The 27,028-nt window shown below is 34.6% G+C and overlaps 1 protein-coding gene and 1 non-coding gene across 6 annotated transcripts in view; one reads left to right on the top strand and one right to left on the bottom strand.

Annotated features, from left to right (window-relative positions):
• The window catches only part of ORC4 (origin recognition complex subunit 4), a 95,808-nt gene that overhangs the window by 13,026 nt on the left and 55,754 nt on the right, over positions 1 to 27,028 (bottom strand). For 3 of the 5 annotated variants that reach the window (XM_060302470.2, XM_060302469.2, XM_030850186.3), the window contains exons 3-10: positions 24,633 to 24,709; positions 23,976 to 24,066; positions 15,603 to 15,678; positions 15,082 to 15,167; positions 12,091 to 12,139; positions 10,075 to 10,226; positions 7,168 to 7,341; positions 1,264 to 1,350 (exon numbers count right to left, since the gene is read on the bottom strand). In XM_060302470.2, coding sequence (XP_060158453.1) covers positions 1,264 to 1,350; positions 7,168 to 7,341; positions 10,075 to 10,226; positions 12,091 to 12,139; positions 15,082 to 15,167; positions 15,603 to 15,678; positions 23,976 to 24,066; positions 24,633 to 24,709 — 792 coding nt within the window. The remainder of the gene's footprint in view (positions 1 to 1,263; positions 1,351 to 7,167; positions 7,342 to 10,074; positions 10,227 to 12,090; positions 12,140 to 15,081; positions 15,168 to 15,602; positions 15,679 to 23,975; positions 24,067 to 24,632; positions 24,710 to 27,028) is intronic. The other 2 variants (XM_070045995.1, XM_030850189.3) reach the window with 2 other exon arrangements.
• LOC115849184 (U2 spliceosomal RNA) lies at positions 9,246 to 9,436 on the top strand. The gene has a single exon (XR_004037926.1). It is a non-coding gene; the product is annotated as a U2 spliceosomal RNA (small nuclear RNA).

The following is a 27,028-nucleotide window of genomic DNA, read 5'->3' as shown; positions in this document are numbered from 1 at the left end:
GATTTGAGTCCTGGGTTTGCCATCTACTAGCTGTGTGACCTGGGGTAAGTTATTTAACCTCAAAGAGCATCAGTTTCCTCAAAGGTAAGGATAAAATACATCCAAAGATTAAAAAACAGGATTAATATAACTAGACATAACGCTGGTAAAGTAACTAGGTCACCTGACTCATGTGCTCTTTAATAAATGATACCCACTATTATTATAAATGGAAGTGATCAAGAAGAAACTCAGGAAACCAAAATTATTTTCTCTTTGAAAGGTATTTGCCATACCTTTTGTAATAATGAATAAATAAATTTCTAGAAATATTAGACTAGTATCAAATACTCTAAGAGAAGGAAAAACTTTACTTTTCAGAACAATTAAGTACCCCTTTCTTGATACTGTTTAAGCTTAAGATATAATTACTGGGTGAAAGACCATGACCAGGTAGGATTTGTCCAGGCATGTAAAGCTAGTTCAAGATTCAAAAATCAAGCAAGGTAATTCAACATATCAACAGGCTAAAGAAGCAAAGTCATAGATCATATTCATTGATACAGAATAAGCATTTAATAAAATCCAACACAATCATAATAAACTCTCAGCAAGTTAGGAATAGATGGGAATTACCTTAACTTGATAATAAATATGTATTAAAAACCTACAGCTTATATCATACTTAACAGTAAAAGACTAAATCCTTTCCCCCTAAGACTGGCAATTATCTACCCTCACCATTCTTATCCAACATAGTGTAAGAAGTTCTAGCCATTGCAAAAAAGACAAGAAAAAGAAAGAAAAGATATATAAATTAGAAAGGAAAAAAATAAAACTCTTTATTTGCAGATGATATGATTATCTACATAGAAAATCTCAAAGAATCTGTTTAAAAAAGTCCTAAAATAAATTAGTTCAGCAACATTGCAGAATACAACATCAACACAAAAATCAGTCACATTTCTATACACTAATAATGGGCATGCTAAAACCAAAATTAAAAACAAAATATCATTTAAAATTGCTCCACAGGAAACTAAACACTTAGGTATACACTGTAAACATGTACAGCATGTGTGAGGTGAGAATTATAAAATGATGATGAAAGAAATCAAAGAAGAACTAAATAAAAGAAAAGACGTACCATATTCATGGATTGGAAGACCTAATGTAGTAGACATGTTTATTTTCCCAAAGTTTATCTAGAGGTTTAACCAATTCCCATCAGAACATAATTACCTGGTGAAAGAAATGAGTGATAAAAATAAAACTAATACAAACCAGTAGCGTGTGTAATGACCGCAGGCTTTTGCTGACATTGAAATGCTTCTGCAGCACGTCTCGCACATTCCTATCTTCTGAGAGACTCTAGAGGAAAAAAATCAAAACAGAATTAAGGAACAATGCAGTTTAAAACCTAACTATAACCTTGTGCCTCACTGGCTGGTGTATCTCATGAACTCTATCTGGTATTTATCCATTATTAAACAGGTGCTGGTCTTACTTGTGGAAAACAAAAATCAAAATCAAATTTCCACTCTATTGTTTTTCTTCTTATCCCTTTACGTTAATTCCAAAGACACCAAGATAAAACATAACCCTTGCTACCACAAAATTTCCAGTCTAAAGAGGGAAACTATACAGTCATACTAATGGGATGATCAAAATGCACCACTAAATGAAACAGAGAATAACGGTTGTTTACTATACTTCAAAAACAAGGTAAAGTGTTACAAAGAATGCTTAAACTGTATGAGTCAATATGCTACAAAGAGCAATCCAGTTATAGGGAACATCATGAACAACGTAGGGAGATTGTGGCATATGGACAGAAGATGAGTAGTAATGTCATCCTGAGTTTCAGCTTTGGCTAAGTGACTGTACGGAAAGACAAAGGCAGGAAAACCTAACTGGAGGCAACTGCAATTGTCCATGTAAGAAACAAAATGAGTCTGGATTAACACAGTGGTGTGAAGACAAGAAAGAATTAAACATATTTATAGAAGACATGTCTGATGGAGAATCAACCGCTGGGGAGCAGCGATGAAGGGTTTGAGAGGGGTTAGAAAAAAATCAAAGATGAAACTATGGGGAACAGAATGTCCCAGGAGAAGTGAAGAGGGAGATGTGGTCAGGAAGTAAAACTTGTATTATAAATGTTTAAGAAGTAAATGGAGGGGCTTCCCTGGTGGCGCAGTGGTTGAGAGTCCGCCTGCCGATGCAGGGGACAAGGGTTCGTGCCCCGGTCCGGGAAGATCCCACATGCCGCGGAGCGGCTGGGCCCGTCCAGCAGGCTGGCCTGCGCGTCCAGAGCCTGTGCTCCGCAACGGGAGAGGCCACAACAGTGAGAGGCCCTCGTACTGAAAAAAAAAAAAAAAAAAAAAAGAAGAAGTAAATGGAAAAAGAGGAGCAAAGTAAGAGACTGAAAAAGATGTTGAAGACTGGAATAGAATCCAAGAGAGAGCAATAAAACCAGGGGAAGAAAACAAGAGGGACAACACTTCAAGAGGGAAGTGGTGATCAACAATGTAAACTGCATACTTTGTATAACTAAATTAAGATGTATTTTGAGAAGTTGATGGCTTTGGAAATTTAGAGCTCAATAGGGCCCTTTGAAAAAGAAATATCTAAATATATATTTAATATATCAACTTTATAAGTGACTTGGTAAGAGTCAACAACTGCAGAAGCAAGGACTACGGTTAATTTCCCAAAGTTTTTTATTTGTATTACTTTGCTTTATTATTTTATGTTCATCTGGTATGCTTCCAAGGGTATTCAACCCTGTTTATGATACAAATATATATATAGCAACAGCAAGCCCTTTAAGAGAGAAAGAGAAGACTAAACACAGTGACTGCAGTGAATTAGGATTAATGAAAGGTGAGGTTCACTTGGCACCAAAGAAAAGATCAGATGAAAGGACAGTAAAATCAGAGTTGGCAGAGCCAAAAAAGGCTTGGATAAGACTGACATAATTTTTCAAAACTCATCTGCAAAGAATAACGACTTTTTCCAAAAAAAAAAAGGCCCAGAAAACTAAGTATTTCTGTATTTCCTAGAGCTGAAACTGTATGTCTCTACTTCTTCCACTGTGAGAAGATCCAGATTCATGAATAAGTTCTAGTCGAATGGGATGAAGTTTTATGCTCTCAGTAAATATATTATCCTAGTTACAGTCCCCATTCCCTTGCTACTGTTTTTAGTCTTCTCTGCCTTATTCAGGGAAGCTGACACATTCCCTTGTCACTGATGAGCACAGGAGTAGCACTTGCAGAAACAAGTTCTTAATGTGCTCACTGCAGTGTGCTTGACCGGCAGGATTACACTAGTACTTGAGGGCTCATGCTGCTCCAGGGATAACTTAGTGGCAGCAGTATATATACTAAATCTCCTAGTCTTCCTGCTAAACATTCTTACCTTCTGTTAACTAAACAGGGAAGGTTAAGAAAGTTGGTAGATCTTTCTTGAACTTAGCTATAGCACTTTGTGGGAATTTCCTTTGAGGAGAATTAGCTATGGTCCTTTCATTTAATTAATTAATTTATTTAACATCTTTATTGGAGTATAATTGCTTTACAATGGTGTGTTTCTGCTGTATAACCAAGTGAATCAGCTATACATATACATATATCCCCACATATCCTCCCTCTTGCGTCTCCCTCCCACCCTCCCTATCCCACCCCTCTAGGTGGTCACAAAGCACCCAGCTGATCTCCCTGTGCTATGCGGCTGCTTCCCACTAGCTATCTATTTTACATTTGGTAGTGTATATACATCCATGCCACTCTCTCACTTCCTCCCAGCTTACCCTTCCCCCCTCTGTGTCCTCAAGTCCATTCTCTATGTCTGAGTCTTTATTCCTGTCCTGCCCCTAGGTTCTTCAGAACCTTTTTAATTTTTTTAGATTCCATATATATGGGTTAGCATATGGTATTTGTTTTTCTCTTTCTGACTTACTTCAATCTGTATGACAGTCTCTAGGTCCATCCACCTCACTACAAATAGTTCAATTTCATTTCTTTTTATGGTTGAGTAATATTCCATTGTATATATGTACCACAACTTCTTTATCCATTCATCTGTCGATGGACACTTAGGTTGCTTCCATGTCCTGGCTATTGTAAATAGAGCTGCAATGAACACTGATACATGACTCTTTGAATTATGGTCTTCTCAGGGTATATGCCTTGAGAGTGGGATTGCTGGGTCATATGGTAGTTCTATTTTTAGTTTTTCAAAGAACCTCCATACTGTTCTCCATAGTGGCTGTATCAATTTACATTCCCACCAACAGTGCAAGAGGGTTCCCTTTTCTCCACACCCTCTCCAGCATTTACTGTTTGTAGATGTTTTGATGATGGTCATTCTGAGCTATGGTCCTTTTAAATGCTCTTTTATACAGATTTTTCTTATACTGCCATGCTGAGATGGTATTTACCCTGCTTACATATTTGGGATAGGGCTAAAACAAATATTCAAGTTAGGCAGGATGTCCAGGTTCAAGTCTATCCTGAAGATATTTCTTGGATGAGATTCCCTAGGTGACCTGTCACCTATACCATTGCTTTTGTTTAACCTTGGAATTAGAAAAACTTGCTGGATAGTCAGCACTGAGTGAAAGGATAGCTCCTTCAGTGCACACCCCCCCTTTTCAGACAGGGCCTCTGGCCATGGTGCTGACATATTTTTTTCAAGTGAAGCTCATTTATGAGCATACCCTAAAGGGAGGTGGCAAATGATGATTAGGATAGGGCAAGAAAATATTAGAACTAAGAGACACAAACTCCAGTGGTATTAGTTCTACCTTATGAAAGAACTGTAAGATTATCAAAAAGGTGACAGGAGAGTGTTCACATTCATTCCTATCATCCTGCCTCTAAATTCAGTGATCAGCAAAGAAGGACCAAAAACCTAGGGTTAGCCACTCTCCATCACATGCTTACCATTTTCTGAGTCATCCAGAGTTATGCTTCACAGTAACTGTCACCATCTACTTCCTTTATATACCCATTCTAGGATCTCAGAATACAACATAGCTGGGAGGGACAGAAAGATGGATGACAGTACAGTATAATCTGGGCTTACGTAGTCGTCTTAGGAAAAGAAAGTGAGCAGGGATAAGAATAATAAAAGCCCTGGGAAAGCACAGACATTTAAATACTAAGACTGCATTTGATCACTAAAGCAATCAGAAAAACACACTGTTGCAACAAGACAATCAGTTCAGGAGTTGTAAAAGGTGAAAGTCTGTGACGCACTCAAAAGTGGATTCAGAGGCCAAAGATTCAGAGCACTGACCCACTCCAGATCCAGGTAAAGGAAAAGACAATGTGAGAGCACCAACTATAAAGTGTTCTTATAGCATGGACTCTTATAATTAGACATAGTATCAAGAAAAACTTGCACGAGCTAGTAAATATCTGAGTCCCAGGAAAAGTTAATTTGGGGAGGAAGGTGGAAGGAAGGACCCACACCTAATTATATCATGACACAGTATCATGATTTAAGGATAAAGTCAATCATTTTGATATACAATTCTGTACAGTTATATTAGGAAAAAAATATGAGATTAACGATTACAACAAAGTAAAAAAGGTAAACCAAAGAATAATATTTAAGGTTTGAATCCTTTATGTAAAAACAAATTTGGCATGTATCAATATATAAGGTCTGAAATTCTATGAACCAAATAATTACTTTGTAGTGAAAGGAGGGAAGATGGGCATGGACATAAGGGAAAATTCTACCTTTTACCATGTATTCTTAAGCACTGATTAAATTTTGTTCGTAACTTTTAATTTTAAAAAACTGTGTCAAAATTAATAGTTCTCACATAAGCTGACTCTATTTTAAAATCAAAATAAGAATCAAGTTTCAGTTATACAAGTTAGGTTCTGCATAAGTAATGGATAGCAACGTGATTACAGTTAACGATACAGTACTATATACTTGAAATTTGGTTAGAAGATAGAACTTAACTGTTTTACCACAAAATGAAAAAAAAGGAGAAAAGAAAGAAATCTATATGAGGTGATGGATATGTTAAATATTATAGCTTGATTGTGGTATTTCACAATGTATACCAAAACATCAAGTTGTATACCTTAAATATAAGCAATTTCTAACTTGTCAATTATACCTCAACAAAGATGGGAAAAAACCAAGAATCGTTAAAGAGCAAAATAAATGCAAACTTTCACTTTTAATTTGGTATTGATATTTAAGATTTTACAGTAAAAAAATATAATCTATCATTATTGCTATAACATAAAACAATCTTTTAGAGCCAAAGAATATAGACTGTTCAATTCTAAGCAGATCTAGTCATCCTCACTCATTAGTATTTAATATTATAGACCAGTTTTTCCTAATTCTTTCATAACCAAGGACTCTATATTATTTTCCACTTTCACAAGGTCCATATTTTTGACATGTAAGATTTATTCAGTAATATTTTTTTTCAAACACAATATTAAACACATATTCACACACATACACTCTCTCCCTTTTCCCTGCCAACTAAAACTTGTCAGTATAAGATAAACTGATGCTAGTACGCTTAGCTGATAAAACAAGAGTCTGTACAAATTAGGCTGTTCAACTTAAGTATATTTAGAGTCCACAAGGTTCAGAAGATGTTTAAAACAACAAGTGAGTGTGCATTTGCAACTTAAGACCCTCAGGGCTCCAAGGACTCAAAGATGGGATATGTCAATATAGATAATATAACCAAAGTTGCCACAGTCTGAATTGCCTCTTAATAGACCCAATGAGAAAAACGCTTAAGTTGTTCATGAGAACTGGAAAAGAAAAATCCACACTGGATAGGTAGGTATGAACCTTACTAAATTAATATATTGCTAAACTTATAAATAAAGAAAATAAATATTTAATGATGAAGTTCATTAACAAAGTAATCTAAAATATAAACCAGATACAAATAAATCTCATAAAAGGTCCTTTGAGAAAAAAAATTTAGAAGTATGACATTTCAACTGTTTTTGAAAAGAAAATACACAAACAGAAGAGTATAATTTGTATTAATGCAGTTTTGTGCCACAGTAATATTAGAAATTTTATGCTAACTTACAGATTTTAAAGATTTTCAAGTTTTAATTGCTTTCAAATGGTATAGCAAGACACAAATATTACTTTAATATTATTGTCTTTTTTCCAAACTACCTGAACATTTTCATTCCACTTCTCAGCAAAAATCTTGCCTGGAAATACTGCAGGTAGAGATAATTGTTCTTTAAATATTTTAAGATACTGTGGAAAACCAAATGAATTCATTAAGTGTATCTGCCGGTGGGAAAATCGTGACTTCACTCTCTTTTCTAAGAGTTCCAAAATATCCTTAAAAACAAACAAAAATCTCCGTAAGATGCATATTTAAAATAACCATACCAATGTTAGAGGTATAACTATTTGAACTATCACTTATAATCAGCAATGTTTATCCTATAATAGACAATTAAGCATTAAAAATGCTTATCCTGTAATACACAATTAAGCATTAAAAAAAATTTAATTATTCCCTTGATCTACTTAGGGCTACAAGGTAGTAGAGGTAAGAGAATGCGGCTTGGAAATAAACCAAGCCTCTGAAAGTATTTTTAATCCAAGCTACTTTTAATCCCCTTCTAAGCACTTGTAAGCCTGGTGATGTCAAGCCTTTTTCCAACCATGTTTTTCTCAGCTTATCTTTAACATTGCAAGGCCAACAATAACTACTAAAAAATTATAGCTATCAATAAACAATTTCATACATTCTATGAAGAATTCAGATAAAAATTAATATAATAAAATGTAATTAGACTTATTAACAGTCATGAAAATTTAAACATCTTCTTCATTGTTTTATGTAACAAAGACTCAAGAAGCAGCATGTGTAATGGAGAAACATTCAATTCACTAAACTATACAAATTTAAGCTGAAGCCACGCTGGACTTAAGGAACAAACTGTAGAAGAGGAAACTGGCAGGAACACAGTGTGACACTGGTAAATTATTCTGTCTTTTGGCTTTTTTATAACAATATTTGAGAAACTACTTGTATTAGTGCTATTTTTCCTTGAGAAGTGAGGGAGCAAGTTTAATGTCAATTTTCTATAAAAGAAGAAAAACAAAAAGCTGTGGTGAGGCCCAGAAATACGGATTTTCAAATCTACCCAGATGACTCTAGGTTAAGAAACCAATGATACACAGGAAAGAATTAAAGCGACCAAAAAGGCATCATGGCATCATGGTTAGTGTGGAAAGGAAGACAGGAAAGATTAATAGCTTGGGGTTAGAGTGGAGGAGGGTGAATGAAAAACCTGAGATGTGTTTACAGGTTAAAGAAAAATATAGTGACAGCATAAGACAATTAAAAGTTATGTTCAGAGACAGAAATATTATACATTTACTTTCTACTAAGGAGCAGTTCTAGATCACCCATACAGGTAAGCAATAATTAAGAGCCTGAACTTGGGAATGGAAAGAGATGGAAGTAAAAGAATTTTAGAGGTGAACAGTAACTGATAGTTTGGTGGTGGGCAGTAATGACAGAAATTGGTAATGTGGGGATACAGGGAATAGTAGAAAAAAAAAATTACTGCCACAAGGAAGAGGTTATTTGCTAACAAAATCACTACTCCATCATTCCTTTTGCTCTTTCCCTATAAACATGGACACATAGATATATACTTAGACTTGAATTACACAGTTGGAGAATTATACATACAGAATACAAAAGAGCCTCTGATAATATGGCTAAGGAGCTACTAACCCTTTATTTGGTCCCTCACTGGGTCAAAAGCATTTGCCACTGCCACTTCCACCCAAAGGAAGAGCTTTTAGCAAGGAGGAATGTGCTTCCTTAACCACTGTGTTAGATTGCTACATTTTGAAAAGAAGAATAAAGATATGTGGAGAACCAGCCAGATTTTCTGTGAGAGAGGCTTATTATGAAAGCATACATTGTAAGCTCTAGAGCACTGGGGAAGGAGGACAGAGAAAGCCACTCCTTTGAGAAACAGCACTAGCAAGACTGTTGAAAGATGACTTAGTAAAGAGTTTCACATTTCTAAAAAAGGGAACGAGCTGTACAAAAGGAGAATGAGGGCTTGACATAAGCCTGCCATAAATGAAGGAGGAAAAAGGATGAAAGCTACAGATGCATGGCAGCCATAGTATAAGAAGCGGGTGACTCTTAAAAACCAGTTTTACCTGAATTCAATTAGAAAGTTCATACTAGGAGAGTAAAAGAAGGTAAACACACTCCTTCTCGGCCTTTCGGCTAAGATCAAGTATAGTATCTGTTCTTATCAGTTTAATAACCGATATGTGCTCTATCCGAGGACAATGAATTAAATGGATTTCTGGAACTAGGAGATGGAATAGGAACTTGCTCCATCCATTCCACGCATCGACCTGGTACTGCAGTACTTCCAAGAATGGTGCACCCACTTCGGGGAAAAATTTTTTAAAAAAAGAAAAAGAGATAGATAAGGTAAATGCAAAAAGACCTACATAAGCTGTCTGAAGGTACACAGGGTTCAACATACATGGAGTCTTCACAAAGTAATGTGATAGTGACATTAACACTATGGTTAAATCATTCTAAAATCCTCCAAGGAGCAAAGAAGCCACTATCTACAGTGACAGCCTGATAGAGATAATCCCTTCCATTTCTGGAGATGTATACTTACAAAGTTGGGACAGTATCATTTTGAGTTGATTCCAAGCATTTTTAAAATATGGAAAGAATCTTAAATGTAAAAAGTAGAAACTATTAGCAATTTTTATAAAATGGTAGTGAGGTCATTTACCTTTCTCTTTATTTGCTAATGTAGAAATTATATTTATTAGCATAATCTCACTTCACATTTTTTTATTCAGTGATTTGATTAGACGGCAGGAGGTATTAGTCTATCAAGATATGTGATAAATATTTCCTTGTTTTCCTCAATTTGAGTTGAAAAGTGGGATAAATGTGCCAAGTATTGATGAAATACATTTGAAAAATGACCTACATAGTAACTAAGTCAGTAATTAAACTTTAATTTTCTAAATATTATAATCAATTTTTAAAATAGAAACACTTACCAATCTACATGTAAGACCAATAACTGCTACCGGAGTCTGTGCAGACTGAGAAATGTCAAAAAGATTATAGAGGAGTGTTTGGTTTTTATGATGAGCAAAAAGATCAAATTCATCTAATATGAAGATCACTGGGCAACTACTAGTCCGGTCACCTAAGAAAAAATAAGAGTTTTATATTAACAAGCAATTATATCAGCCTTTCTTAAATTTCCAAACTATTTATTACATTTCATTTTTTAAAACTCAATTCAAAAAAAATATATTGATAACCTACTTTGGGTGGGGCACTTACCAATGCTTGTACATTTATTCAACAAAAAAAATTATTCAAAGGACAAAATAGCCCCTATGGCCCTCAGGTAATTCAGTCTAATCACCAGACTCTAGTAGCTTTACTGATGTTAAGAAAATCATTTAAATGACTGAAGATTATTGTTTTTTTAAATTATGTAAACGTAATTCTTCTATCATCAGAAAATTGACAAGGATCTTTTAACACCTACAGAGACCAAAACACTTTGGGATTAAATACAGAGGGACATAAAACTATTACTTCAAAAGAGACTTATTTTTAGTTAGTAGAAATACAAAGTAAATCTTCCCATAGAAATAATTTTTATAAATAACCGTTGTACTGTGAAGTTTAACCAAAGCTACTTTAACTCCTACTAATGACAATTTTAACACTTCTACAATAGGGAAAAGTTCAACATGACTCTGTGGATTTGTTTTTCTCCTCACAACAATGGAAACTACTTTAGCAGAACAATCACTATTACCTTAAGGTCTAAGGCTTTATATTTGCATAAAAAGTGAAAAAAACTGATAATAAACAGATTTATTAATAATAATTATTATCTGTTAGATAATATCTGATAATATTATCCAATAGATAATAAAACATATGCATTAACCTAAATGACATTAAAACCACAGGGACCACTCAGAAGTCTAGACCTACAAAATACAGTACTTTAGTTTTTGATAAAATATAGCATTACATAACAATGGAAAAAGTGGTATATTCAAGATTAGATCTTTACTTTACACCTTACCAAAATAAATTCCAGCCAAATTATGAATTATATGTACTGGATGAAAATATAAGTGAATGTCAAAGTATGAAGGAGAGAAAAATTTTGACTATGTAAAAAATTTTAAACTTCTATTCAGCAGAAAAGTCCAAACCAAACTTAAGAAAGAAACAAGTGCAAGAATTCACATAATATGTATGAGATAAACCACCAAAATAAGGCAAAGAACCAACAGGAAAAACACAAACCAGGAAATATCAGTGGCCAATTAAAATTTGATATGAGCATCATCAGTATACAAATTATGCAAATTAAACTAAAATAAAATTTTTTTTCTATTAAATAGGCAAACATGAAAATAATTGTTTTTGAGGTCCTGTAGGAAAAAAGTACTTTTAAATATGTTTAGAAAATGGACCTTCTAGGGTAGTTTGGTAATTAATATTTATTCTTTTAAATGTAGAACCTTTTAATCTAGAATTCTACTCATTGAAATTTACCCCAGGAAATCTGGATGATCATTTAAGCATTTCTTCCTAATTATACAAAATTAGAAATAAAAGTTGATAGCTGGTGATTAATAAATTATAATTCATTATATTAGAATTATAAATTATAGTTAATTTATATTTTTAAAATGAAATATATGAGAACCATAAAAATGATGATGCACCTCAATATTTACTGACATGGAAAGATGCTTACGACATACCATGAGTAAGTGAAAAGATGTATATCACACAACAAAATAGAAAAGATTTTATTCTTATTGAAAATTATGTCTATACCAACGATATACTACAGGTGAATAAAGATATGAAATCAAATGTTAGTTGGAATAATCACTATTATTAGGGACTTCAATGGTCATTATTTTATTCTTTTTTATATTTCTTTATTTGTTTTTGTAAAAGCGTATGATCAAGGGATAAATAAAGCTAAACAATTATTGTTTGATATTGTTAAACATACTAATATTTACCTTTTTTTAAAGCTTCCAGAAGAAATGAAAGGTTTTCGGCAAAGCTTCCCTGAATAACAAAAAGATACCATGACTAGAAGTTTAGTGAAATAAAGAATAAAAGAGGGCTATATGATTCTATATACTGTATAGACACCGTGTATCTGGCCAAAGTCACTGGCCAGATTCTGAGCTGAATATCTCTATGCTTACAATCTAAAACTTAAATACAAAAGTAGAGGCGGCATAGCACTGAAAATGGCATTATTATGCCATGTTCAAAATTTTTTATTTTCTGGATAAAATCTGTAAAACTGTTAACTTTATTTAAAGGTAATTTTTAAGAGTTGTTATATTCTGAATAGTCAGAGATCAAGAAATCCATTGCACTTTGTATCTTGAAACACATCAGTCTCTAGCAAGTCTCAAACTTGTACCATTAAAAAAATTACCATGAATTTAAATGAGATACAAAAGGAAAAGGGAGAAGAAACTTGCCTCAAACATCAGACAATACAACAGTGTTTCTCTATTCAAGAGAATATTATAGAATTTGTATATATCATATCAAATTTGGCTATGTTTACTTGGAACACAGCCAAAACATTTTTGGATACAACTTAAATATTCTGGTTGGAAATTAACAGAGTAGCAGATGCATTATCCAGATGTTCCAGCTTGTGGATAAAGGCCTCATTAAAATATTTTTTCTTAAGTCCTTAATTTTTACTTCATTCAGATTTCTTAATTTAAAGAAACAGCCAACTTTAAATTTGAGGAGATATACAGGAAAAAAGAAACCCACTTGTTTGTTTCCCAGTAGAGAGAACTGATATAAAATAGCATAACAGGTTTTAAAGAGCTTCTACATATTTTGTGATGATTACATACTGTCAAGTAATACTATTTCCAAGGTAGGCAGGGCAAGAGGTATTTACCATAACATAAACAAAGGCTCAGAGACAATCTGTTGGAAAATCAGTGGTCAAAGTTACTCAAAGGTTGCTTACATTTTGCTATTTTTTTAAAGACTATTATACCTGACATTAAGTGTAAGTATATACTTAAATTCATATGCACATATTATAAGAATTTACTTATATGAGTATATATTTATATAAATATACACATTTATGTGTGTGTGTGTGTATATATATATATATATATATATATAAAAATGAATATACAAGTTTGCTCTAAGTACATCAAAACAGAAAGGGTCTGGGTTAAATCACTTAGTTTCTTAATGCCCAGCCTTTGTCATTTTATGACTTTAGGCACACTAATTATGTTCTCTTAGCCTCAGGTGCCTAATCTATACAATGTAGAAGTTAAACTAATAATCTGTATATGTGGGGATTATGATAACAATAGTGATGACTAGGATGATAACCAACTGTGCCTTGTATTATTTCATATGAATCCAACGCAAATAGCTCTATTTAGAAAAGTCAGAAACACTTATCTACTGGAAACCAAAAGCCAAACAGAGTCTACGTAATAGTAACTCTCCTTTGCCAACTAGGTCGCTATCTTCTACATTACATTCTGGACAGGAGGTAGAACAACAGATTTACAGAAGAAGCATTTGAACTTGCACTTCAAAGACCTGTAGATAGGGACTTCCCTGGTGGTGCAGTGTTTAAGAATCCGCCTGCCAATGCAGGGGACACGGGTTCGATCCCTGGTCCGGGAAGATCCCACATGCCGCAGAACAACTAAGCCTGCGTGCCACAACTACTGAGCCTGTGCTCTAGAGCCCGCGAGCCACAACTACTGAGCCCATGTGCCACAAATACTGAAGCCCACGCACCTAGAGCCCGTGCTCCGCAACAAGAGAAGCCACTGCAATGAGAAGCCTGCCCACCGCAATGAAGATTATCCCCGCTCACCACAACTAGAGAAAGCCCGCGTGCAGCAATGAAGACCCAATGCAGCCAAAAAAAAAAAAAAAAAAAGACCTGTAGATAATGGAAGGGTAACACATGATTGGCTCAACTTGTTATAGGTAATTTTTAAAGAATAAAATTACTAAATGTTAGGAGGCTTACACAACTATGTCAGTGTTACTGCAGAACAGAGACACAGTTTAGAGATTAGAGTGACACCACTGAATGATCACCAGTGACCAGAAAATGAACTTGGAACGTCTACAACCTGCTTCAATTGCATTAAGCAGATGAGTCATTTCATTATGAAAATTAAGGCAGCTGCAAGTTAATCATGTTTCCCTTGAGCCTTATAAATCAAGTGGTAGGTAAAAAGTTTAATAAAAGTTCCAAAACATTTCTTATCAGTTTAAGTTATTGATGTTTACTGTCCTGAGATTCCAAGCTACAATAATGAGATGTGGGTAACTTTCTGAGAACATTTTAATAATAAGAGATAACTGACATTTGCACAGCATATTACCATCCTATTTAAAAAAAAAAAAACATAAATGATGTTTAATACTTCTTTTCTTCTTTAGAATAAATCTGTGAGGTAAGTATAATAAGATAATGCCAATTTAACAGGTGAGGAATCTGTAATTCAAAGATATTTATTAGCCATGATTACCAGGTAGTCAATAGTTATAGGGCAAGACTCAAATCCACTTTTTGTAGCTTCAAATTCAATACATTTTCCACTACTCCCATGCTATCCAAGTCTCATAAGACTAGAAATAGACTGCCAGAGTGTAGTATTTTTAAAAACATATTAATCTATCTCCAAGGGTAGAGAATCATAATATTTACCTTACAGATAAAGAAACAAACTCAGATAATATCTACACAAACCTGGATTTCTTGAAGTATTTTATAACTAGTATAACCTACTTCAAAAAAAATCTAAACATAAAGATTTGATGAATAAATGCATCCTAGTACATTGTACATTCTTATAAGAATCTTACATATTTCAATTTAGAATCTCTGAACTCTTCCTACTCTTCCAAAAATATAAACATATCTATGCTATACAGACTTTAATTTGAAGCCTATTTAATAAAATAATGAAAATGATACTTACAAAAACTTTATCTCCAACTACATTTTCCAGATTTAACTGCCTTGTGATTTCCTTTAAGGCAATTTTATCATTGATCTGCAGCAGTCCTGAAATAAAGCCCATTTTAAAGTATTTAATAAAAATGAAATATGTATTTGATACAATGCAGATTATTTTCAAGTAAATTTTCTAATGCTTTTAAAAATTTAACTAGAAAGAAAAAAGTCAAAGCCTGTTAGTGTACATTATTTCCTTTTAAAAACTCAACAGTGAAAACATTTAATAGACTCAAAGAACCATCTTCCTTGGGATTAGTATTTAAAAAAAAACAAGAGACCTTATGTGTCTCCTTTATTAATATGTTTTTAATTTCTAAAAATACTGTGTACAGTGTGCTAAAGTAAAAGTTGTTAAACAAGGATTTAGTTTTTAAAATATAGTTATTAATGCAGATTTAAAACACACTAGTAAATTAAGGTTCATAACATAAAAAGCTCACATGGCTTACATCATTTCCAATAACAAAATGAGGACATACTTACCATTTAAGTGAACTTGTAATACATTTTCACTCACTTCTTCTACTTCCATTAGTTCTTTCAAAGCATGGTTTATTAACTAAATAATATTAAAAAGTTTATGAAATATTTAATAATAGGTAAAAGATGATAAGCCCATATTCTTTTTTAAACTATCAGTAATAGGAACAGAATATAAACAGATTGTCATTTAAAAATCAACAATTAAATTTGCAGATTCTCTGTAGATAGAAAGTTTAACTGAACTCCTAAAGTCTGACTCTTAAGATGCCAGAGCCTGGACTGATGCCACACTCTCTCAATCAGCTACCCAAACTTCTAATAAACGTTCAGAAATAACCCTTAAGTTTTCAAAGAAATACTTCTCTACAGTAGAAGTCACATAAAACTATGGCCACTTAAGAACTTCATGTTTCAGTCAGTTCATTATATGTCTCCACCATTTACTCTACAAAATTATCACTGAAATCAGTTAAAAGCTATTGAAAATAAGTACAAGAACAATGCTAAATGATAGCAAAACATCTGCCCCCAATACAGCAATTTTTATGAAATACTGTGAACTACTTTGTATGTTACCTTAAAATGAAAATTAAAAAAGAAATACGAAGAGGTTAAGCTGAAAAAAGAGATGTTGCCTTTGTTAGCTGCTAGGTAAGCAAAGAAAGCCCTTATTAAACTTAGAGCTCACAATTAAAAAAAATTATTAATACTAATAAAATATAATAGTAATTACTACTAAAAATACCCAGAAAGTGTTATGCCACCTTAAACTGTTCAATTATAAAGCTTCACATTTTTATAATTACAGGTTTCTATGCCACATACTTACATTCTTTATATTTTTTGATTTGTTACATCTTATCACTCATATTGCACTATCATATATATCTCTTCATATTAATACTACATATTTCCTTAAATTTGAAAATAAATAGAATTAAGAAAAAACATAAAGCTTTTTAAAAGGAAGAGTAATGGCAGATTATTCTTTTTAATATGAAAATAGAAATAGAATGGTACTATCCCAAAATATATAGTCCAGGAAATTAGGCTATGTATACAATAAAGATGGCATCAAAATTTAGTGAGGACAAAAAGGATTATTCAACAAAGTCACTGAGACAACTGGTAAGCTATTTTGAAAAATAAAATACTATTTGTATTTGCAATATTCTACCTCTATTTGTCACTGTAATATCTTTGTGCAATAGAAAGAAAACAAATACCCTCATTTTAAATTATTACGTTTCACAACAGTATATCAAACATACTAGCTATTCCCGGTATATCTGTATAGTTTCTAAAGCATATGGAATTCTACCTCAGATCACAGGTAGTCCTCTTAAAAAAGTCCTCTTAAAAAAAGACAATCTCAAAATGTCAACTGTCATACTATGAGTAAAAGCCCAGCTGAGATGTTACATTCTTTACAGAAAACTGTCAGAAGATGAGGTGGTACTTTTCCGTCTTTGGATCAAGTCAGACCCTATCGCAAGAGTTAGCCCCCAAATGATACAAACTCGGGTCTCTTATGCTGTATTCTCTTAGTAACCTGCTGTGTTCTTTCCCCCACCTCTTGATATTTTACTTACATAATATTTATATTTCCCTGGCTCTGATTTTATGTTTAAAATCATTTTACGTTTGATGAATTGTTCAAAACCATTTCAAATTCTTTGCAAAATGAAACAGGGTTAATAATAATACCTTCATTTTACATATGCATAGAGAGAGTTGTAACAGATTTATAGCCTCTTTCCACTGAATTTACTTTAACACCAGGTTACTATGATTTGCTTGAATCAGCTCACAATTTTTTAACGAGGTGTGACCGTCTGAAATGATCATATTAGCAAGTATGCCTTCAAATAATAATTTTAGTTCCACTCTGGATATTGCTAAAATTTACTGTGTAATTAGCTAGGTTACCAATCACATAATGCCTGTTTTTTTTCAAGGAAACAATGTCATCTTTTCAAATATTTTAAACTATATTATGTACTAAAAAAACTTAGTTGGTTATGTTACACTAACCATCATAACGAATTTGGCTACCCCATCTCCACATTCTTTGTAGCTAAAAATTAATTTTACCAACATAGTAGCACAGCTTGCTTAGAACTGCCAACACCCAGAGATTTTTATGCTTACCTACTATTACTATTCCCAAATACTTTATGGAACACAAGATTCAACAATATGCAACTAGAGGAAATATCAACTAGAAGAAACATCCTACTTAACCATCTAGCAAGTTTCTTTGTCTACAGTTATCTCTATATAGAAGAGTATTTTCCAGGGTCCAATCTGTCATTTGGAACCATATCTATTTTTAAAATAAATGTTTGAAATACAACAAACCACAATATCTGTTACCTTTATCGCTTAACTGTAGATTTTGAATTTTTGTATTTTGGATAGTTTGGCCAAGGATAGTGTTTTAAATATACTGTAATCCTATTTTTTAAGTTCAAATTTACATGATTATACTAAATAATATTACTAACACGACTATACTAATGCTATGATATATATAATTATACTGATTATATTACATAATAAAATTCTTATCTAAGAATATATTTTATATCTCAGGATACTCCCACATACAACAAATCACAAAAGTGGCACGAGTTAAACAATACTCCTTATCTTTTTGACCTCTCAATATTGGAGTGCAGTAGGAATAAATTAAATTGTACCAAAATGGAATACCAGGTATGGGTTCTTCCATATTCCAGTTAACTCACATTAGATAAATGACGTCAAAACACCAGAACAGTGTGCTGTACCCACAGACTTGTAGAATTCAAAGAGTGACCCTTAATGTAGACAATGGATTTTAGTTAGTAATGATGTCTCACTATCACTTTCATTAATTTTAACAAATGTACCACACTAAAGCAAGATATTAATGATAGGGGAAACTGTGTGCACGTGTGTGCATGTATGTATGTGGAGATTATATGGGAACTCTGTACTATCTGCTTACTTTTTCTGTAAAAAAATATATCTATTTTAGCCAATTTACTAATGAAATGGAGTATAGCTTTAATTTGTATTTACTTATACAACTTTGTAAGCGTTTACTAGCTCTGTTTCCTTTTTTCTGAACTTTCTCCATGCCTTTAGGGACAAACTTCCAAGATGAAAGTTCAGAATAAATTCAGTCATTAGCTGTTCAAGTTATATTGTTAGGCTTGACACTTTGATGTATAAATCACTGAGATTCAACTTCTCTGTTGTATTGTTACTTTGTTTCAAGATGTGCAGTGTACCACAGAATAACAGGTCTAATGTACTGATTTCCTAGATCTCATTTTCTCCTGTACTGATACAAGAGTATCACTATGGAGCTCCTTGAAGAATTAAAGTATTATGTAAAAATGTTCTTCCAAAATACATAGGATAGGGCTTCCCTGGTGGCACAGTGGTTGAGAGTCCACCTGCCGACACAGGGGACACGGGTTCGTGCACCAGTCTGGGAAGATCCCACATGCCGCGGAGCAGCTGGGCCCGTGAGCCATGGCCGCTGAGCCTGCGCCTCCAGGGCCTGTGCTCTGCAACGGGAGAGGACACAACAGTGAGAGGCCCGCGTACAGCAAAAAAAAAAAAAAAAAAAATACATAGGATAGAGCTTCCCTGGTGGCGTAGTGGTAGAGAGTCTTTCTGCCGATGCAGGGGACGCGGGTTCGTGCCCCGGTCCGGGAGGATCCCACATACTGCAGAGTGGCTGGGCCCGTGGACCATGGCCGCTGAGCCTGCGTGTCAGGGTCCTGTGCTCCGCGGCGGGAGAGACCACAGCAGTGAGAGGCCCATGTACCACAAAAAAAAATAAATTAATTAAATTAAATAAATAAAAAATACGTAGGATGTGTTTTCCAAAGACAATAAAATAATGAAAACTGGAAAGAAAGGAAAATTATCCTTTACTAAAGAAAGACTTAAATTCACATTAAGAGGGTTTGCAGAGCTTCAGTTTTTATGACCCACACTTGGAAATAGCCTGTGAAATGTTCACACTGCTAAGACAGAGAAATTCTAAAAGCATCCAGACGAGGAAATATCACAAACTCAAAACATGTTAGCTGTGGTGGTCATCAGTGATGTTCACCTTACTTCTGCTTAACCTCCCTTTCTAGGCACCTAGGAAAAATGCACTTCCTTGCTCTCTTGAAATTAGGTGTGACCATGTGACTCACTCTGTTCAATGAACTGTGAGATGTGTTCTGTATCACCTCTGGGTAGGAACTTTAAGAGTGTCCATGATTCATCATGCTCCCTTTCTTCCACGGGGGTGTTTGTGGAGAAATGCTGACATAACATCCACCACTTCCTTTGAGTGACTACAGAGAACAGTGTCCCCTTGCTGATCCACACTATGCATAGAGCAAAAGTAAACAATAAACTTTTGTGTCAAGACACTGAAATTTAGGGTTGTTATGACTGCATAATCTAAACTATCCAGATTGAAACAGCAATTTATAAAGGAAAAAAGAAAAGCCTACCCTTGGAGTTTTCCCACAGAATACAAATTGAATAAAATCTATGTAATTCCAAAGGAGAAAAAACTGTGACCCAAGAATTCAATCCCAGCCATGTTGTAAGTAATGTGCAAAATAATTTTTGATGTATTTAAAATATTTTTTACATTTCCCCATATTACTAAACTTCAATTCTCTTTTGCATTTCTGTGGTCTGAATGACTTTAGTGATTTGTTCTGTTAAGCAGGTTGTTGGGGTTTTTACCCTTGCCTTCAACCAAGTTTCCATTCTTTAGTTTTTAAGATAGATTGTATGGTCATATAGTTTACCCCTCAAAAAGTATAAAAAGATATGCAGTGAAAAGATTCCTACCTCTGTTCCCATATCCCTGCCTCAACAAATAACTCACTATATTTGTGTTTAATATCTTAGGGAGGCACATGGATGGCCAAAGAGCACATGAAAGGACTTCCCTGGTGGTGCAGTGGTAAAGAATCCTTCTGCCAATGCAGGGGACACAGGTTCTAGCCCTGGTCCAGGAAGATCCCACATGCCGCGGAGCAACTAAGCCCGTGCGCAACAACAACTGTTGAGCCTGTGCTCTAGAGCCCGTCAGCCACAACTACTGAAGCCCACGTGCCTAGAGCCCATGCTCCGCAATGAGAGAAGCCACCACAATAAGAAGCCCATGCACCGCAACGAAGAGTAGCCGCCACTCGCCACAAGCACAGAAAGCCACTGCACAGCAACGAAGACCCAACACAACCAAAAATAAAAATAAATTTATATATAAAAAAATGGGGACTTCCCTGGTGGCGCAGTGGTTGGGAATCTGCCTGCCAATGCAGGGGACACGGGTTCGAGCCCTGGTCCGAGAAGATCCCACATGCCACGGAGCAGCTAAGCCCATGCGCCACAACTACTGAGCCTGTGCTCTAGAGCCCGTGAGCCACAACTGCTGAGCCCACGTGCCACAACTACTGAAGCCCGGGTGACTAGAGCCCGTGCTCCGCAACAAGAGAAGCCACTGCAATAAGAAGCCAGCGCACGGCAGCGAGGGGCAGCCCCCACTCGCCGCAACTAGAGAGAAGCCAGCGGTCAGCAACGAAGACCCAATGCAGCCAAAAATAAATTAAAAAAAAATGCACACGAAAAGATGCTCAACATCACTAATTATTAGAGAAATGCAAATCAAAACTACAATGAGGTATCACCTCACACCGGTCAGAATGGCCATCATCAAAAAAATCTACAAATAATAAATGCTGGAGAGAGTGTGGAGAAAAGGGAACTCTCCTACACTGTTGGTGGGAATGTAAATTGTTCTCCAGACACTATGGAGAACAGTATGGCGGTTCCTTAAAAAATTAAAAATAGAACTACCTTGTGACCCAGCAATCCCACTCTTAGGCATATACCTGAAGAAAACCATAATTTGAAAAGATACATGCACCCCAATGGTCACTACAGCACTGTTTACAATAGCCAGGACATGGAAGCAACCTAAATGTCCATCAACAGAGGAATGGAAAAAGAAGATGTGGTACCTATATACAATGGAATATTACTCAGCCATAAAAAAGAACAAAATAATGCCATTTGCAGCAACATGGATGGACCTAGAGATTGTCATACTGACTGAAGTAAGTCAGACACAGAAAGACAAATATCATATGATAGCACTTATATGTGGAACCTAAAAAAAAGGGTATAAATGAACTTATTTACAAACAAGTCACAGATGTAGAAAACAAACTTATGGTTACCAGGGGATAAAGGGGGCAGGGATACATTGGAAGACTGGGATTGACATATACATACTACTATATATAAAACAGATAACTAATAAGAACCTACTGTATAGCACAGGGAACTCTAGTCAATACTCTGTAATGGCCTATATAGGAAAAGAATCTAAAAAAAGAGTGGATGTGTATATATGTAAAACTGATTCACCTTTGATATATACCTGAAACTAACACAACATTGTAAATCAACTATACTCCAATAAAAATTTTTAAAAATATATACACATTTCAGGGAATTTTTGGTTCACAGATGAACCAACAGAAATATGAGCATTTTTTTCCTTCTCTTTATGTACTGTCTACAAATATTTCCTTATTCGTTTTTACCGCTGTATCATAGTCCATTATATGGATGGATGTACCATGATTTGTCAACCAGTATTCTGTTGATGGGCATTTATATTGTTTCTCATCTTTCACTATTAACAAACAGTGCTGAAATAACTAACTGTACACGCATCATTTCACAACAGTAAATTCCTAGAAATGTTGCTGAGTCAAAGGGTATTATACACATTTGTAGTGTGGTTAGATTTTGTCTAATTCTAATTTATACCACCAGCAAAAACATCAGTATGTTATCAATCTTACAGATTTTCTTGTCAACCTGATAGAGAAAATTACTATAGTTTTTATTTAATTTACTAAATATGAGTGAAATTGAACACGTTTATAAGTTTAAGATCGCTTTGTATTTAATTTCCTATGATCTTTCTGTGCATATCTTTGCTCAGTTTTTCTATTGTTAATAATTTTAAATAGTCTAATAATTCCAAAGCATATTAGTCACATGGTTCTCCTGTAAAAACTACCCCAAATAGCACTGAAGTCGAACACAAAAAGGAAAATCGTAATAAACAAGAATAAAGAAACAGTGGTTACATATAAGGACTGAGCCCAAGGACTGAACCAAATTAAACAGTCAAAAATAAATACTATCGTAAATGTGATTATAATAAATGAAAAACTCTTAAAAGATTAAAAAAGAAAAGAAATTATCTAGATCTAAATTCCCAATTGATGTACTTCAAACAATACTGGAAATGGGTGATAACAGTAAAATCCTAACGTCCTAACTTCCTCATCTTACATAATGTACAGTGAAAACATACTGCTTAAAAAATAAAAACGTAGGGCTTCCCTGGTGGCGCAGTGGTTGAGATTCCGCCTGCCGATGCAGGGGACATGGGTTCGTGCCGCGGTCCGGGAAGATCCCACATGCCGCGGAGCGCCCGGAGCCTGTGCTCCGCAACGGGAGAGGCCACAACAGTGAGAGGCCCGCATACCGCAAAAAAAATAAATAAATAAATAAAAACGTAATTTTATTTCTATTTTACATAATTTTACTTAATATAAAATAATACATAATTTTACTTATACACATAATATAAAAAGCATATTAGTGAGAAATCTAAATTTATTGCATGGAATATAGCAGAAAACAGATTTTATAATTAAATAGTAATACTTGCAATATAACAGCCATAATTTGTCTTATATAATGAATGAAGAAAGAGAAACTGAGGGAAAAAAGCAACAGTATCTTTTGAAGGTGACTAAGCAAATATAGTAAAGAGGGAAAGTAGAAGAGAATTCTAGAAGACGTGAGTGTACATATAAAAACTGCCTGAGTTAGGGTTAAACAATAAGAGGAAAAAAAAGAATGCATGGTATGATAGTTACCTAATCTACAAATAGAGACAATACCAAACCTACCTTGCAGGGTTAATGTAAAGAATAAATGACAAAACATAAATAAAAGACACAAGGTACAGGCTCAATAGCTGCTAGTCTGCTTTGTCCATTGTCAATCACAAATTCTTCAAGGATAAAAGACCATGATGGAACAAACATTATTTGAAAATTTGTTACTGTGAGGGAGAAAAAGGTAAAAAACATTGTTCAACTCAAATATACCACTCTATACAGGCTTTGCATGTCTTCTATGATTTAAATTAAAAAAAAAAGCAAAATATTAGTAACACAATAATGAAAACAATGAAAAATATTTCCAGTGTTGTCCCTAAGAATCATCACATGCCTACAAAGCAAAGGAACATCAGAAATCAACAGCTTTTACCATGGTCTTTCCTGATCCTCGGGGTCCAATAATGAGAACAGAATTACTTTCTCCATGAATAGCAGTTCTTTTTAGCAGCTCAATTAAGTGTCTGAAATGATATAAATAGGCCAAAATTTAAAAAGGAAAGCTGAAATAATTTGCTAGGTAATACTTTTTAAAAGCTGAATTTGAACAAAAAACAGCCATTCCTTTTTTCTCTTCTTCTGGGCACTTGACTTATGCTCTAAATAGTCCTACAGAGAAGAACACAAATACTGATTCTCTGGAAACGTCAAAAAGAGAAACCAAGTAACACTGAAGTATCTTGGTCTTTATGATAGTATGGGACAAGGGACAACAGTGGCAACTCTTAGAACCTTTCACTCCACAGCTGGCTGCTGAGTATTAGGTAGGTGCAAGCTCAGAATTCTCTCCATAATACCAGATTATAGAAATGATACAAGATTGAAAGTTAAAAGGTTTTTTTCACTATGGAAATATTGATATCTGCTCTTGCTTCACAACAGTCATTTTTTTATATACAAAGCAAAATTTTTTACCTCTATAAAATGTCTGTTAGCCTTGTTTAATAAAATCTGTGTATGACAATTTTTGCAAAACCTAAAGGGCATCTGTAAGTAGTTTCATAACAGACAAGCAGATAGCTAAACTTACTTATATTGTACTTGTACTCCAAATAGGTTACTATGTGGACTCTGATGACAAAATCTTTCCCGTAAAATTCTTTGTGCCTGATAAAAATAAAGTGAATAAATATAAATGAAAATATTACATATGCAATCAAAAAAGAATAAGAATATACATTTATAGCAGTCAGAATTAGGTATTAATGAATCAATTCAACCCTCCCTAAATAACTTATCATCATGACATCTGGCATTTTCCTAAGTTGTAAAATTAACAATTCTTTTTACCTATCTCAAGGCCCAGAGAAAGGATGAGAACTTAGTTATGAAGCTTTCAACAAGAGAAAGAATTAGTTCCTTTAGATACATCAGCAATTTGAGGGCTGTTTTAATCCATGTGAGTGAATGTATACCTCACTTTGCGTAACATATCAGCCAACAAACAAAGACAGGAGAGAATCTAATAATGTAATCTAATTTAATAATGCTCATGAACCACACCTCAGTCTCTAGAGACCAACACATCTAAACTGGTTTACCTCAAGCCTTATCAATCTCTACCTGTCACAAAAGTCAGGATTCCGAGGAAATAAAAGAAATTTAGGGCTTCCCTGGTGGTGCAGTGGTTGAGAGTCTGCCTGCCGATGCAGGGGACACGGGTTCGAGCCCCGGTCCGGGAGGATCCCACGTGCCGCGGAGCGGCTGTGCCCGTGGGCCATGGCCGCTGAGCCTGCGCGTCCGGAGCCTGTTGCTCCGCAACGGGAGAGGCCACAGCAGTGAGAGGCCCGCGTACCGCAAAAAAAAAAAAAAAAAAAAAAAGAAATTTAAAAGTCCATATAGTTATTGAGGGCCTATTAGATGCAGAGCACCATACTACTAAAAGAACATGATCTATGCCTAAAAAAACACTGCAAATATATTGGAAAGAAATGAATGTATTTGGAAAAAAATGACACATTCAAGAAACAACCTGCAAAATAGCAGTAACAGCATATAAGGATTTGCTCAATTATATGGAAGAAATTATATTCACCTAGGACATAAAATACGAAATGATTGGAATTAAGAAAAAATTCTTCTAAAGACCTAAATTTTGAGTTTGCCTTAGAACAAAGGGCTTAGATTCAGTTGTGTAAAAAAAAAAAAAAAAAAAAAAAAAGCCAATCACAATCTTTAAAAATATGGATCATCAAAATCATTCCTTTTCTGCTTTGCTGCTAATACAGAGGTCCTCAGTGACAAAAACCTTAGGAGGCTGTTTCAGATTTAGCCCCATCAGCAGAAACAAGAAGCCTCCAGGATTATTTGCTTCTCCCAGACTGACAGCATGGGACTGATCCTTCACATACCAAAGAAATAGATCTGAGTTCTCTTTACATGTACCAGAGGATGATCAAAGCAAATTATTCACTGGGGATAAAATAATCCATACTTATAGTTATAGAGGAAGGGGAAAGAATAGGAAGATTGGTGCCAAAGAAACAATAACACTTTTCTGGCAGGCCTGTTTTGATGATTAAAAGAGGCAGTTATCTATAACACAATATAGGTACTATACAGGTAATAGCTGATATCTGTAAAAAAATTAAAGGGGCATATATAGATTCAACGAATCATAGTGTGTATTCCGCCCCCTAGATAAGATCACTAGAAGTCAAAAGACAACCCTCAGTCCTTTTCTTTTTTTAAACTTCATTAAAGTCTATTAGAGAGACAACTGTATAAAATAAAGTGAGAGATAAAGTGAAGTTGTAGTGAATAGTCAGAGGTTCAAAAATCCTAAAGTGATCTGAGATGAAAGTTAAACAGGTGTATACATGTGTAGAAATTAATTAAGCTGCACATGGAAGATTTGTTCACTTTACAAAGATATGTAAAAGTTAAATTAAAAAACAGAATTAAACATTTTCCTTCTAAAAGAAGGAAGGTAAGGTCTCACAAAGGAATGCCAAAAACATTTAGTTTAGTTTTTTTTTTTTTGCGGTACGTGGGCCTCTCACTGTTGTGGCCTCTACCGTTGCAGAGCACAGGCTCCGGCGCACAGGCTCAGCGGCCATGGCTCACGGGCCCAGCCATTCTGCGGCATGTGGGATGTTCCTGGACCGGGGCACGAACCCGTGTCCCCTGCATTGGCAGGCGGACTCTCAACCACTGTGCCACCAGGGAAGCCCAACATTTAGTTTTTGTTTAAAAGAAATGTAGTCTGGTCAAGCCAGATAAATAGAAATGAAAGTGTAGGGAGTTCCCTGGCAGTTCAGTGGTTAAGACTTCACCTTACAATGTAGGGGGTGTGGGTTCGATCACCGGTTGGGGAGCTAAGATCCCATATATCTCATGGCCAAAAAACCAAAACATAAAACAAAAGCAATATTGTAATAAACTCAATAAAGACTTTAAACATGGTCCACATCAAAAAAATCTTTA

The sequence above is a fragment of the Globicephala melas genome, chromosome 7 (assembly GCF_963455315.2).
Source record: "Globicephala melas chromosome 7, mGloMel1.2, whole genome shotgun sequence".
In the NCBI taxonomy this organism is placed as follows: Eukaryota; Metazoa; Chordata; class Mammalia; order Artiodactyla; family Delphinidae; genus Globicephala; species Globicephala melas.
The sequence above is the reverse complement of the archived record's forward strand: the minus strand, read 5'-3'. Positions and strand labels throughout refer to the sequence as shown.